The 13428-nt window shown below is 39.7% G+C and overlaps 1 protein-coding gene and 1 pseudogene across 1 annotated transcript; one reads left to right on the top strand and one right to left on the bottom strand.

Moving 5' to 3' along the window:
- Positions 1–3: 3 nt before the first annotated feature.
- Positions 4–12794, bottom strand: LOC138030583 (E3 ubiquitin-protein ligase DZIP3-like; the record flags this gene model as incomplete). Its single annotated transcript, XM_068878480.1, has 5 exons — positions 12785–12794; positions 10999–11658; positions 9906–9968; positions 2396–2458; positions 4–35 (listed from the first exon to the last, which is right to left on the bottom strand). Coding segments are annotated over exons 1-5 (828 nt in total), but the record flags the coding sequence as incomplete, so codon positions are not given.
- An 84-nt stretch (positions 12795–12878) lies between these two features.
- LOC138030582 (uncharacterized) overlaps positions 12879–13428 on the top strand; it is a 93103-nt pseudogene continuing 92553 nt past the window's right edge.

Genomic DNA, 13428 nt, shown 5'->3' with positions numbered 1-13428 from the left:
CAATGGGCCACGCAAATTAATCTCTTCAGGGAGCACTAAACGAAATGATTCAAAGTTAGGACAGGAGACAAAGCATTTGACTGCATGCAAAGCTAGTTTTTTACTCTATCGGTTTAAGGAGAGAGGCATAACTTGGATATTACTGGACTGAAACACCGGCGAAAAAAGGTACATTCTTACTTGTAGCAAGTTTTAGGTATAAATGGTTCAAACTTGCGCTGGCTACACAAATCAATTCAGCTTAGGCATTATGGAAATTCTTAGAAATAACTGGAAATGGTGTATCAATGACATGCATAAAAGCCTCCAAATAATTGATTTTCTGCAACGTGTTTTTCTTTGCTGTCTAACAATTCTGAAACCGTCAAATCTTCGTCAGGAATAAGTGGCTTTCGGGTGCATAGCAACTGGACATCGAACTACTGAATCTAACACTGCCTTTGGGTCATTAAGCCATGCTCGTGTGCTGGAATTGTTACTTGAGAAGCACTAGCGAATTAAGTTTGTTTGTACAAATGAAATTTTGTTTCTCTCATCTTTTAAACTTTATTTTGAAAGAAAGATACGAGGTAAAATCATAAGTCTATCTTGCTTAGTAGTTAGTAGGTTGACTGCTAATGACTGATGAGCAATTTTATTCTGCTAGAACCATATGACCTCGAAGCTTGTAACTTACAACTCTTTTCCTTGGAACAAAGCTGGGGATTTTAGGACACCAATTCTGTGCTCAAACATGGACAAAAATGAGATCGAAGCTGCAGGTGCAGGAATATGCACGAGCTACGTTACATTCAAATAAGGAAATTTTTAACCAAAAAAAAAACCCAGCTCTGAACCAAAGTTAAACGCCTCAAGGTTATGAGCTTCTGATTCTAAGCAATAACAAATGCACAAGCAGTCTTGCAAAAAAAGAGCAAGAAGTGTCAAAAACACCCAGTTGATTGTGCATCCGACTTCCACACAGAAGGTTGTGTGGTTAACTCTGGCTGGACCAACACTCAGGGTCGTTAAACAACTAAGGGGGAATTCTACCTAAGCAATTGGATAGAAAATATTGACGCATTGTCACTTGCCACCCAACGATACTGTTGTCCTTTTGTTTCTATTCAGGAAGCCAATCCGGTGGCATTAGTTTTCTGATTGTCGTACAGAATGCACGCTTGGGTATGAAGCACATGGAAAAACTGTTCATGTTCATTTCGTTTCGAGAATCAGGGAGCATCTGATGAGTTGGGTCCTTAAATTAGGTTCGATTTTTCAGTTAATTTGCCAATCTTGTACCCAGAGTCCTCGGGGCTTTTTGGTCCGCGGGTGAGAGCCTGGAAAGACTCCGGGATAATGAGGTCCATTTTCCCAGAAAACGTGGCTTCCGGTTTTATTGCGCATGCTTGAGTTTAAACGGAAACAGAAAAGAGAAAACAGTAAACTGTAGAAATGGTGAGTTCAAAGTGTTCGTGACACAAAAATTGTAGCCATACAAATGATAAAAGAAACTAGGGAAATGATCATTGGCTTGCTGTAAGAGCAAGTGAAGACAAAACTTCTGACCCCTTCGGTAAGTGTATTTTTAGTGTTTCAGCATGCATTCCATCGTGCAAGCAACACGATCGACAAAGTTTGTGGAAAGCACACCAATATCCTATTCCACTACAATTTTGTTTCCGTAATTCTGAATGGCTTCGACAAGACCTTCTTCCATGGAACTTTCGCAACAGTAATCAGTCTTTAGCAGCGTGGGAAAATTCCTGTGCCGTATTAGATATAATTCAAACCCCGTCGTTTGATTACTTTTGTGATTTATATATTTCCGAAGTAGAAAAAACAAACAGCACTGAAACTAGTTTTAGATTTTGAATCTCCCTCCGAATTCTGGGGTTTCCAAATTAGTCATCGACTTCCTGTCAGACTGCCACTGTTATGCAAGTGACCAATCAAAAAAACAGTTCAAGTCCATTATTCCAGAGTCTTTCCGGGCTGACCAAAAAGCCCGAGGACTCTGGGTACGAGATTGTTAATTTGCCAATCATCATCATCATCATCATCATCAAGCGGCCCTTGGGGTCGAAGCACACTCATTTACTCTCTGCCACACCATGTGAGTGGTTGAGTGAGCATTAATATCTGCAAATGGTCAAACTTTGCTCCAACCACATATCACGGTCACTCTCCAAAAAAACACTCACATTATCTCACAAAAGATAAGAGACATTTACATATGAACCTATCTCCCATCTTACAGAGCTTGTCCATTATAGTTTTTGACATTTCTTTGAGAGTAAAAGAAACACTCAATTAAGTGACCCTTGAAAAACATTTGCCGAAAAAAATGGTTCTCCCTCGATTACCTCAGTTAAGCTCAGTTAACTCAATAAGCCAATAAAGTGCATGAACTCACCATGTGTTTGTCTTAATGCGTCTTTGCTGCTGCCTTCATATGTTTCAAGCCTCTTCAGGATGTCTTAATAAAGTCGAATCAACCAATTGATTATAAACCAATCAATAAATAAAAATTAATGCTAACAAAGAGGACACTAGTACATACAAAGAGGGGTGAAAGGTAAAGGACATTACCTCTACTTACTTACCAAGAACAAAAAGCAAACAAAGATGAATGGAGAGAACTTGACATGAAATATGTTCATAAAAGCTGATATAGAGACCGCTTCGTCACTGACATGTCTACACTGAAGCATTTAGCAAGATTTCTGCACAGGCCTCTACTTCAATATACTTTACATTTACCAAGAAATCAACTCTCTCTGTAAACAAAGATGAATGAACTTGAATGGACTGGAGATACATGGAAGTTCATAGAAAAAGAGTTGACATTGCTTTGTCATCAAATCAAGAATTAGCACACGACGTTTGGCAGGATACAGGACACTCCTGTGTTTTAAGATAACGATAGCAGTGACAATAGGCCGTCATAAAACTTGTGCACATTTTTCTTTGAAATTTCATGTTCTTTTTGTGTCAATGGACATAAACAAAATGGACAACTACACGTACGTAAGAGATAACTACTAACAATGGAGGTTTTTAGGAATATACATGTACATCCTGAGAGCCAACTAGGCGCAAGGGGTGTTGTGAGTTAATATTATTGTCGTCATATGCAGTAACACCTTAAAATATTATTATAATAATAATAATAATACCTATCATATTAAGGGCAACTCAGTCTGCCGGTTGGCAAGGCAAATCACAATCATAGAGGACATTTTATGACAATTAATTAGTGCGCTCGACTACGGATCGAGTGGTCTGAGTTCGGGTCATGGCCGTGGACATTGTGTTGTGTTCTTGTGCAAGTCAATTTATTCTCACGGTGGCTCTCTCCACCCAGGTGTATAAATAGGGACCGGTGAATTTAATGCTGGGGGTAACCCTCCAATGGACTGACATCCCATCCAGGGGGAAGTAGAAATACTCCCAGTCGCTTCATGCTACAGTAACCGGAGATAAGTGCCGCCCTAAAGGGCCTTCTAGTCTCGTAGCCAGTGTTCGACACGAACGCTTGCTCAAGGAATGTTTGTTTCTAAATTACAATCAAACCCAGTTTTTCATGGCAAAATACGCTCCTATTATCGAACAAGCGCACAAGAAAATTTTACCTTTTGTCTCGCAATTTCAACCAGCTTTGAAAAGCTTAAAGAACATACTATTCTGTACAAATGGCATTCAATTCAAAATCATCCTAATCTTAGAGAGATATTTAAAGGGGCTATGTCATGCAAAATTATGTAATTTCATGATACCCAAAATGCCTGAAAAATAGAACGAAACATTACAATAACAACTTAAATCTGTTTAACAACATAAAAGAAATACAGCAAAAGGAAAGAGAACCATGGATGGACACAAATGGACAAGATTGAAACGGATTCTATTTGGGTAATCTTGAAAAATGTTGGCGCGTTGTTGTTCAAGTTTATAGAAAATCGCCTGGATTAAGGTCGTTTTCCCTCAGAATCATCTTGTTTGTGGAGTTTAATGATAATTTTATCATTAAAGGAATTCCACATTACCATTTCCTAATTTTAAACTCATGATCAACTAAAGATTTTCTTTAAATAATGTGACATAGCCCCTTTGAGCAATGAGGAATTTCCCTTAATCTCAAATAGAAAAGGAAAGTCGCTTAAAGATATACACCTTACTCCAAAATGGCCGCCATTTTAGTATTCTTTTGTTTCCATTCAAATTGACTCTTATGGCCACGTTCGAGGTTAAAATAATAGCGGAGCTCCGCACATGCTAAAGGCACGCGTCCGTGGAGCACCATAATTAAGAAAATATGGTAACCTGTAGATGCGAGAAATTTTGGTTTTATAGCCATGGCGTCATCGATTGTCCGTACGTACGCCTTGCATACGGAACCCGCGCCCGCAGTGCGCGCGGCAGTCAAAACTGTGCTATCCTGTCAATCATTTGCCCTTTCCCTGGAAACAGTGCATTTCGGTTGTGCGTAAATGACATTGTTGTTGATCTACCCCGTCGAAAGGACGCGACCGAAGTCTTTATTCGCGAAGTTAACTCAAATAAATACGTTCTCAAAACGGTTTTGTCGTCTTCTTGCACTTGATTCGAAAATAGTGGCCTGAATTTGTCTTAGAATAGTTAGAAAAAGCACAAATAAAAGCCAAGGCACAACAGCTTACGTTCGAATTCTGCTCGCCGACAACCCAAGTTTGTTGACAAAAAAATTGCCACAACATGTTTTAAATGGTTTTCTAGCCCTTTATTATTAGCGCTCACGTACATTTTAAATGGAGTATCGGGAAAGAAAAATTGTCAAGCTGATATTTGTTTCGTGTAAACATACATTTTCAAGTAGCGAAAATTTGTATAAGCACTACAAAACGTTTACTAACCATTGCCCGAAGGAACACCTTTTAGAAGCGGCAAGGCAGCCGCTGACAAATTTTGCACAAAAACCTCGGCCCCTAACACCGGAAAGCCAGACTTGGAAAGTTTTTCAGGGAAACGCTCACGAAGAGTTTCTAGAGCTTGCCCTCCCGCAGGTCGCCAGAAAGGTGCAAACAAGCTCATTCATGTCCGAAAAGAGCAAGATCTAGAAGGGGCAGTCAAAATTGTGTTTCTTGTATTGAAGAACTTGCTGTGTCTTGCAATTCTACAGTGAATTACTATTAGGCCAATAAGAGAATCAACATCAAAGAGGCACTCCTAAGGGTTTGCGGAAGAAGAGAACATGGCTAATTTGAACTGGGGAACAGAGTAACAATATCAAAATATTTTAGGGAACAAGGGAAAAAAAACAATTTAAATCTTAGGGATCAAAAAGCTGGGAACAAGTTTGAAAGTAATTTGGAGAACAAGAAAACACAAGCAAATATTTAAAGGGAACAAGGACTCCTCTCCCCAGGAGGGCCTCATCAAATGTTCTGCCTCTATCCAACAGCTCAAACAAGCTATTCCAACAAATTTTGAACGACCACCAGGAAAAGAGGACTCTCTTAGAGGAACAAATTATTTATAATAACACTTAAGCATGCGAAACAATGCTAAGATGCTTACGAGCACCCTCATGCCCATGTTTGTAAAAAAGCACCATGAAGTATTCCTTGCGGCTGGTTTAGGCATTGTTTCATCTTTCAACATTGGGCAAAACCAAATAAACTCCATTCTCAGAGGGCACTGGGCACTGGGGAAAGAAGCTAGAAGAAAAAACTGGTCTTAATCCAATTCTCCCAAGGTAATCTTTACAGAATAAGATTATTGAAGGAACACTTTTGAGTGCCATCCTTAAGCCTTTTAAAACAAGCGCAAACAATATTAATATTAATAGTCTTCAAATTCACAAAATGTCAAACAGCATATTTTAGTCTCATATTCAATTAGATTTGGCCACAATATTCCTTAAAACTATGCAGAACTATTTACCATAAAATGTGGAACATTTCCTGCCTATCTAAATATGCCGCAAAAGGGCTCCAAAAAGCAACCAGTAAAGTTTTTAGATAAAGATACACAATACCTAAAAAATAAATTATTTGATGTGATCAAGACATTGAATGACCAAGCAATAAACAAATAGCAGCAATGTATGTTAGGTTCACAAAGTAGGAAAAAATATTCCTCAACTGATGTTTCAATATGCATTTAAATTAATTTTCTATCAACAATTCAAGGGACTGACTTTTCAGTGGTATTGATTTACATTTCCATGATAAGTTTGAAAGTGAATATGGCAACCACAGTGCCCTATGAAATGGGAAATAACTTAAACAAACTCTTTAAACTAACATTTTACAAGGGACACCATTGTTGATGCCCTGCGAAGAACAAAGATTAAATTGAAAGAAGAGTTGGTCTGGAGTTTATCCACAATGGACAGTTAGTGGCTGCATTAACCAATGTAGAGAACAAACACATCAAGTTTCTTCTCAAGCAACCAGGTGTTCAAGGAGCTATTCAATTTCCAAAGAATTATGGTAATGTACAACTGTACAGTACCTGGGTGAATTCGGGTACCTGGCCTGAAACTGAAACTTGTGGAGTCAAACAACTTGTTGAGCTTAGTACTTAAACTGGGTAGATAATTATGTCTACAAATATTGTCTATTCAACCAACATTTTCTCCTAATTTTGTGTACCATTCACTTGTTGGTTCCTTAATAAAAAAAATCGCTAATTCAATTAAGGATTCAAGTCCTTTCAAGTCATCAAAGTTACTTTGCGCCACCAGGAACAAACGATAAAATATAAGCACTGAAGACAAACTGCTCAAAAATTCACGACTCCCTTTGAAACAGCCAAACGGGCCGGGGATCCTCGAGTCACTAAAAAGTGCTGCATGCTACGAGGATGTTCGCAGAACGATCGCAAGTTGTAATCACTGAAAGAAAACTCCACTCCAGATCTGATCGACGATGGTCGTGCAAGACTCGCCAAGCACGTGGAACACCCAACAGGATTGTTTGTTGTTTGGCACAGCAGATGAACGAAAAATTGTTCCCTTCACTATTAAGTTCCAACCCGATAAGACCAATCTTGCCCAAATACAACAACAATTTGGGCAGCAGGCAAGCTCATCACAAGCCATCGAAGTTGGCATAAAGCAGCATAGCGCTTCACCTGAAGTTCGATCATGATGGACACAAACAAGAGCTGAAAAAACTTCATATGGTCAGACGACCAAATGTAATTGACCCAACACTCATTAGAGCGCCTCGGTTATCGGACATCAAAGTTCTGAACAAACCAAGGGATTTCGTCGTAAAAATGTTCACTCAGCAATGTCTTCTTCTTCTACAGAATAATGTTCAAAAGCGATCCTGGTTGTTAATCACATGCTAGACCAATCCATAAACTGGACAAAGTGGATTGGCAAATTGATTGCCGGAACAATGCGTCATTTCTGTCTCGCTGAGTTCAGAGAAGCGACGGTCAAGAGATTCACAAGAGAAGGCTGAGTGAATGTCCACCGATCTAACCAATCAGAATGTAAACAATTGGCGTGACGTCGATAGCACAGTTTTTCCCGCTCGCTGAATTCTGATTGGTCAGTTTAAATTTCAGTAGCTCTCGCCATATGCAAGGCGCACGTCCACAGGTCCATGTATGCCAATGCGACCAGTATCATAATAGTTTACAGCATACATTTGATATTGGACAACAAGGTTTTATCAATTGACACCTGTCAAAACAAGGTATCCGCTGACCAGTATCACGTGACCATATCGCGGGCTCAAGCTTAGAGCTCAACTGTTTTTTGGAAGCTGACCACTGACCAAGTACTGTTTTTCAATTGGATTGCAGGCTCAACTCAGGTTAACTCACTTAAACATAAACGAGGCTTCATTTTTGGAGCGCTTTCCGTGGCTCTACGCGGATACATAAACTATACTTCTTACACAGTCAATGCTTTTCATGATCAGGTAGAAGACGGTTTGGAAAATGTTTTCTTTTCTCATTTTTCACTTGTTTCAATACAGTTTGACATATGATAGCTGGGGTTCACACTGGCGGCTACGCAGTTATCCAAGTCAAGCATCCGAGGGATATAAACTTAAAGCTGAGTGTTTATTTTTAATTTGCTTAGAGCTGCTGTATTGCAATTTTTGGCATATCTTTAGAAGCTCTGATAAGGTTACATGATGCCTGGAGGACCTATGACTAGAACATAAAGGAAAGGAGAGCAAAAGAGAATGGCAACGACAAATCAGAATACCAGTAATAGCTCATATTCTGCGCAAAGTTTACTGTGCAAGAAATTACTCCACAAATTCTTTCCTTTAAACCGTTTGTTATTTTCAAAAAGTGGTTTAATCGGTTCTTCCTTTGCTCAGGAATGAAAATCGATTTTTTCTTGTCAACTGGAAGTAAATAACAATCATCTGCACTCTTTTGGACATAAAGAAAAAGTTTATTTGTACGTTTGCTTTGCTCTAAGATGCGATCAAACAACTTATGGGCTTTTTAATCTGGTTTTCGATGTGCCTCGAGAGTGACAAGAAAATTATGCCCTCATGTTATAAACACGTAATTGCAATGAGTTCTCGTAAAATTAGGACCGGGAAATTTCACCAGCTTGTGTTTCCAGAAGTTTGTTTAAAAGCACCTAAACGTTATTTAAGTGTTGGAGCGGATCTTGTTTGAAGTTTGTCCTTTCTTAGTTGCATTGCTGTATTTTGCCGATTCTTGTTCCAAGCCAATCTGGCGTGTTTTAATGAAATACATCAAAATGTGAATGATCTCGTTTTCACAGATAAAGTGGAATATTAAGAACATCAGTAAAACTCTTCTTTTGTCCTTGAACTGACAATGTTTTTTTATGGCTTCTGATTTTAGCGTGATTCCTATTCGCTGGTTATTGACAGTTGACTCTGAAATGGCTTTTTTTCCTTTTTCATTCGCTCGCTGAGGGTGCTTGTCCTTGTTTTCTTTTAAAACTCATGCGGTGCAAGAAAAATTCATTGCCAAACTGATGAATTCCAAAGTAAATTTCACTCAAAAACCCAATACCGTACTCATCGCTTCGTGATTCATGCGATATCGGTTTTCAGCGTAAAATTTACCGAGCAATTCACTCATTGGGAGCCTGGCCGGGGACATTGCGTTGTGTTCTTGGGCAAGACACTTTACTCTCACGGTGCCTCTCTCCACCCAGGTGTATAATTGGGTACTGGCGTAATGCTGGGGGTAACCCTACGATGGACTAGCATCCCATCCAGGGGGGAGTATAATACTCCTAGTCGCTTAATGTTACTGAAACCGGAGATAAGCGCCGGCCTGATGGGCCTTCTGGCTCGTAAGCAGTGACTATTTAATTCACTCATTAGGCAATAATTTTTCTATAGAAGAAAGCAAAGAAAATGATTTAATTGGTAAAGCAGCAACCGGAAACATCAAAACGCCGACAATTCGAAACCTTTTATTTTCACTAAATCTACAGGTAGTGAGAATAAATAAACAGGGAGCTCCGCTTTTAGGCTTGGCTATAGCTATATATTATTCTTTTGAGTTTCATGTTTGAAACCGTGGCCATAAGGGCCAATTTGCATGGAAAAAAAGAATACTAAAATGGCGGCCATTTTGGAATATGGTGTATGCTTGTCAAAGCAAAACTGTGAAGGCTACTGGAACACCATGGACACACAGAGGGAGTCACGTTGGTCTGTCAAACCCATTTACACGCATTTTACATAAGATTGACATTTGTACAAGCCTCCTTTGAGTTTTAATGGGCAACAGGTCTTTAGAAGGTGGGCAAATTAGTAAGAAAGTAAGTGTCGAACACTGGTAGCAGACTAATTTTAATTTAGTCGCCCCAAAATGCAAACAAATAACAACAGCAAAATACATCACTGGCATACTTTGAAAAAAATTGCCAAAAATTATTAGGCAGCATTTCCATTTCAGTTAAATATTTGCAAGCCTACCATCCATCTCTCCCAGTTGGTCTTTTTTGTCTCCCTTTTCCCTCTTCCATGTGGCAAGCATTTCTTTAAAAAAAGGAGAAAAGATACAATTAAAAGGCTCAAACCAGTTTCAATACTTTCAAGAAACTGCACCATTTTAAGGGTAGCCTCTAGGAAACTATACACAACACCATTCGGCTATGTTATGGTACCATGTAAAACAACATTTGTCCTCCAAAAAAATGTTATATATTGTGATGAAATAGGTTACCATAGCAACAAGAGATTCATCTAATAATAAAATTAAAGTTCCAATCTCCTCAACACACTTCTCCACTATTTTTATTCTCCGAAATCATCCCAAATACATCCAGCTGTTGTTTTTAAAGTGTGTTGAGATGATAGGCACTTTTAATGTGCCTACCTTACCACTAGGGCAGAGGGACCTAGTCCACATTGTATGTCACATAAATCATGTCTCTCCCAACCTTTTCTGAATAAAATGTAACATTGACTAGAAGAGAAGGATTTGCAACACCAAACATCTTATTGTCATTCAAATGTCTGTTTAGTTATGAAGACACGTTTTATGAATAGATTCCCTTGCTTTAGCAAATCTTGGCAGAAGGGAGACCAGGTTTTAAGGAAGGAAGAGATTTAAAAAAAACCGCTATTATCTTTTTACACCTTTTAGCAGGAAACAGTTTTGGCAAGTGGACTCGAGCCTGTAAGCCGCGCTTAACCCCTTTCACTGAGATTGTAAGTGCAATGGATTGTTCACTCTTTCAAGAAATGCATTCCCACATAAACAATGAAACAAGCCAAATTTCCGAATAGGCAACGAAACAAACCAAATGAAAATTTTATCTGCATGCTCATCAGCTAGACAGTCTTCCTTCAAAATTCATAATACATTCAGTGCAAGGTCCACTCAGCTGGGACTCGAAAAAGAAGACTATTGTACTCTGAATACATGCACATGTAGTTTTGGTTTTCACAAAGTTATTATTGTAGCAATTATCTTCCACAGGTTTGAGCCCCTTATCATCTTTTGGCAGGCAAAAGCTAAGAAATGAACGTTCTTTAAGGAAAGAGATGATATTTATAGGCATACCTTTCAGCTCTTTAAGTGTCTTCTTGGTGTTAGCATCATCCTTTTCCCACTGTTTTAGTAATTCTCGATAGTGCTCCTCAACATCAGGATCCATGCACTCAGTCTTCAGTCGGCTGATTGCACTGGCATAAGTTGTTCCAGATCCAAGGGCTAGAAGCACATTACTTATATCCTGCCATAACACATTAAATGTTGCATCATCAACAGAAGCTTGGCTTGCATGAGCATAAACGTGGTTTCTGTAATAATTGATCCTTGCTATGTTTGCCTCAGGACTGTTATCACCAGGGAGAGGAAGCTTGTCCCAGCTTCCAGTACTGGCAGGAGGAGTGAGACTGCATATATTTTTCAGCAGTACCATGAGAAGTGTAATGTCAAAGCTGGCTGATGACACAGATGAAGGATGAGTTGGGTAAAGCTTTCCCCACTGTGTGGGATTCAAAATTCGTCTCTTTCTTAGAGACTGTAATGCAGGGTGAGCTGACAAAATCTGGTGAAGAGTAGCTGGAGGATGTATTGCATCAAAGGTGTCTCTCAGGGCCTGGGTTCCCACATCCACTAAAAGCCGGCACAGACGGGCATAGTTGGTTGTCTCCTTTGATGAAGTAAATGGAGCTGTACAAGATACAAATATAAAGGAAATGGCTCTCAATACATCCCCTAATATTCAACCAATTAAATAAAGTGTAGGAACTAACCATGCGTCTCTTTTAGTGTGTCTTTGCTGCTGCCTTCATCTGTTTCAAGCAGGGTGGCTTAATTAAATCAAATCAACCACTTGATTAATAAATACATTTTAAAATGATAACTTATAAAAAGAAAGTTACATGTACCAATGAAAGCATACAATGTGCATGAATACATGTACGTATGAAGAAGGGCGGCAAGAAAAGTATATGTGATCTCTTACCAAGAACCCAACTGTCTCCATAAACAAATAATAATAATAATAATAATAATAATAATAATAATAATAATAATAAAATAATTACCATGGCTAATCGCCATCGCAAGTACAGCAACGACGCAGTACAACAAGGTCAAACCAGAAGCATACAATGGCGCCTCTGGCAGCCACTTTACGGTCCATGTGTGACCTTGGAGCACAGTGGTAAGAGCACTCGCCACCCAACGCCATAAGTGGGTTGAGTTTGTGTTGGTTCTCTTCTCTGCTTAGAGGGATTTTCTCCGGGTTCTCCGGTTTTCCCAATCAGCAAAAACCAACACACACCTGATTCCAGCTGGCTGTAAGCTAAATAAATAAAATAAATAACTTTATTTAATGTCTTTACCCTCGTTAAATAAAGTTATTTATTTATTTATTTATTTAGCTTACAGCCAGCTGGAATCAGGTGTGTGTTGGTTTTTGCTGATTGGGAAAACCGGAGAACCCGGAGAAAATCCCTCTAAGCAGAGAAGAGAACCAACACAAACTCAACCCACTTATGGCGTTGGGTGGCGAGTGCTCTTACCACTGCATTATTCCTGCTCCTGCACAAAGGTGAATGAACTTCACTGGACAGATACATGTAAGTTCATAGAAAAAGAGTTGACGTTGCTTTGTCATGGAATCGAGAATTGGCACAGGACAACGTTTGGCAGGATTTCCACGTAAGGCCTCTATTTCATTATGTATACACTCCTTTGTTTTAAGTGTGGTTTTCCGCTGACTGAGGAACGAAAGAAGCGGAAAACGTTTTTCTCACACATGGCTGGGTGTCTGGGTACAGGTCTGCGAGGGGTTTTAGGTTATGTGGCTGGAGTAAAGTTTCAGTTTTTGCTTTGCCTTCCGCCATTGCCTGACATGTGTGTTTAGTGCTTTCAAATTTCAATCTGTTCATATCGCTTGTTTGCTATGTTCTCATTTTCTTCCGTTTCTGATGGCAACGGATAATTCTCCCGCGAAATCTAGAACTGCTAAACTGCTTTCAAGCAACAAGAGCCCAGCGACTAAATCTCAGGGCGCTCAGAAACCCCGTGCAGCAGATCCAGAGTTTCGCTTGACTGGTAACAAGAAGCAATACCAACTAAACAAGGAAGTGTTGGAGAAAATTGACGAGGCGCTGGTGACGGGTGACGGCGAGGACGGCACTAAAAAGCTGCCCGAAGATAAGGATTTGCTAGTGGAGAGGAACAAGCACATCTTACTTGCCGAAAAGTAAGCCTGGGATACGGTCGCTCGCTACACCGCCGATCCGCTTGCTAGCGACGCGGATGACGAAAAGAAGATACAGAAGGCCGTTGAGGAAAGCAAAAAGTTGAGGGGGGAAAAGAAAAGAGTGGCTTCCTCCAAGGTTCCAAAGACTAAAGGAGTTTTTCCACGTGCTTCGGAAAGGAGGGTTATCCTCGAGCGCAGTAATACGAGTTACACGACGCCATTAGTGGCGGGCAAACAGAGTCAGCCGCGTGACGGGCAGTCTGTCTGTTTTC

Source organism: Montipora capricornis, chromosome 13, assembly GCF_036669925.1.
Source record: "Montipora capricornis isolate CH-2021 chromosome 13, ASM3666992v2, whole genome shotgun sequence".
NCBI classification, from domain to species: domain Eukaryota; kingdom Metazoa; phylum Cnidaria; class Anthozoa; order Scleractinia; family Acroporidae; genus Montipora; species Montipora capricornis.
Note: the sequence above shows the minus strand (reverse complement) of the source record. Positions and strands in the feature narration are given on the sequence as shown.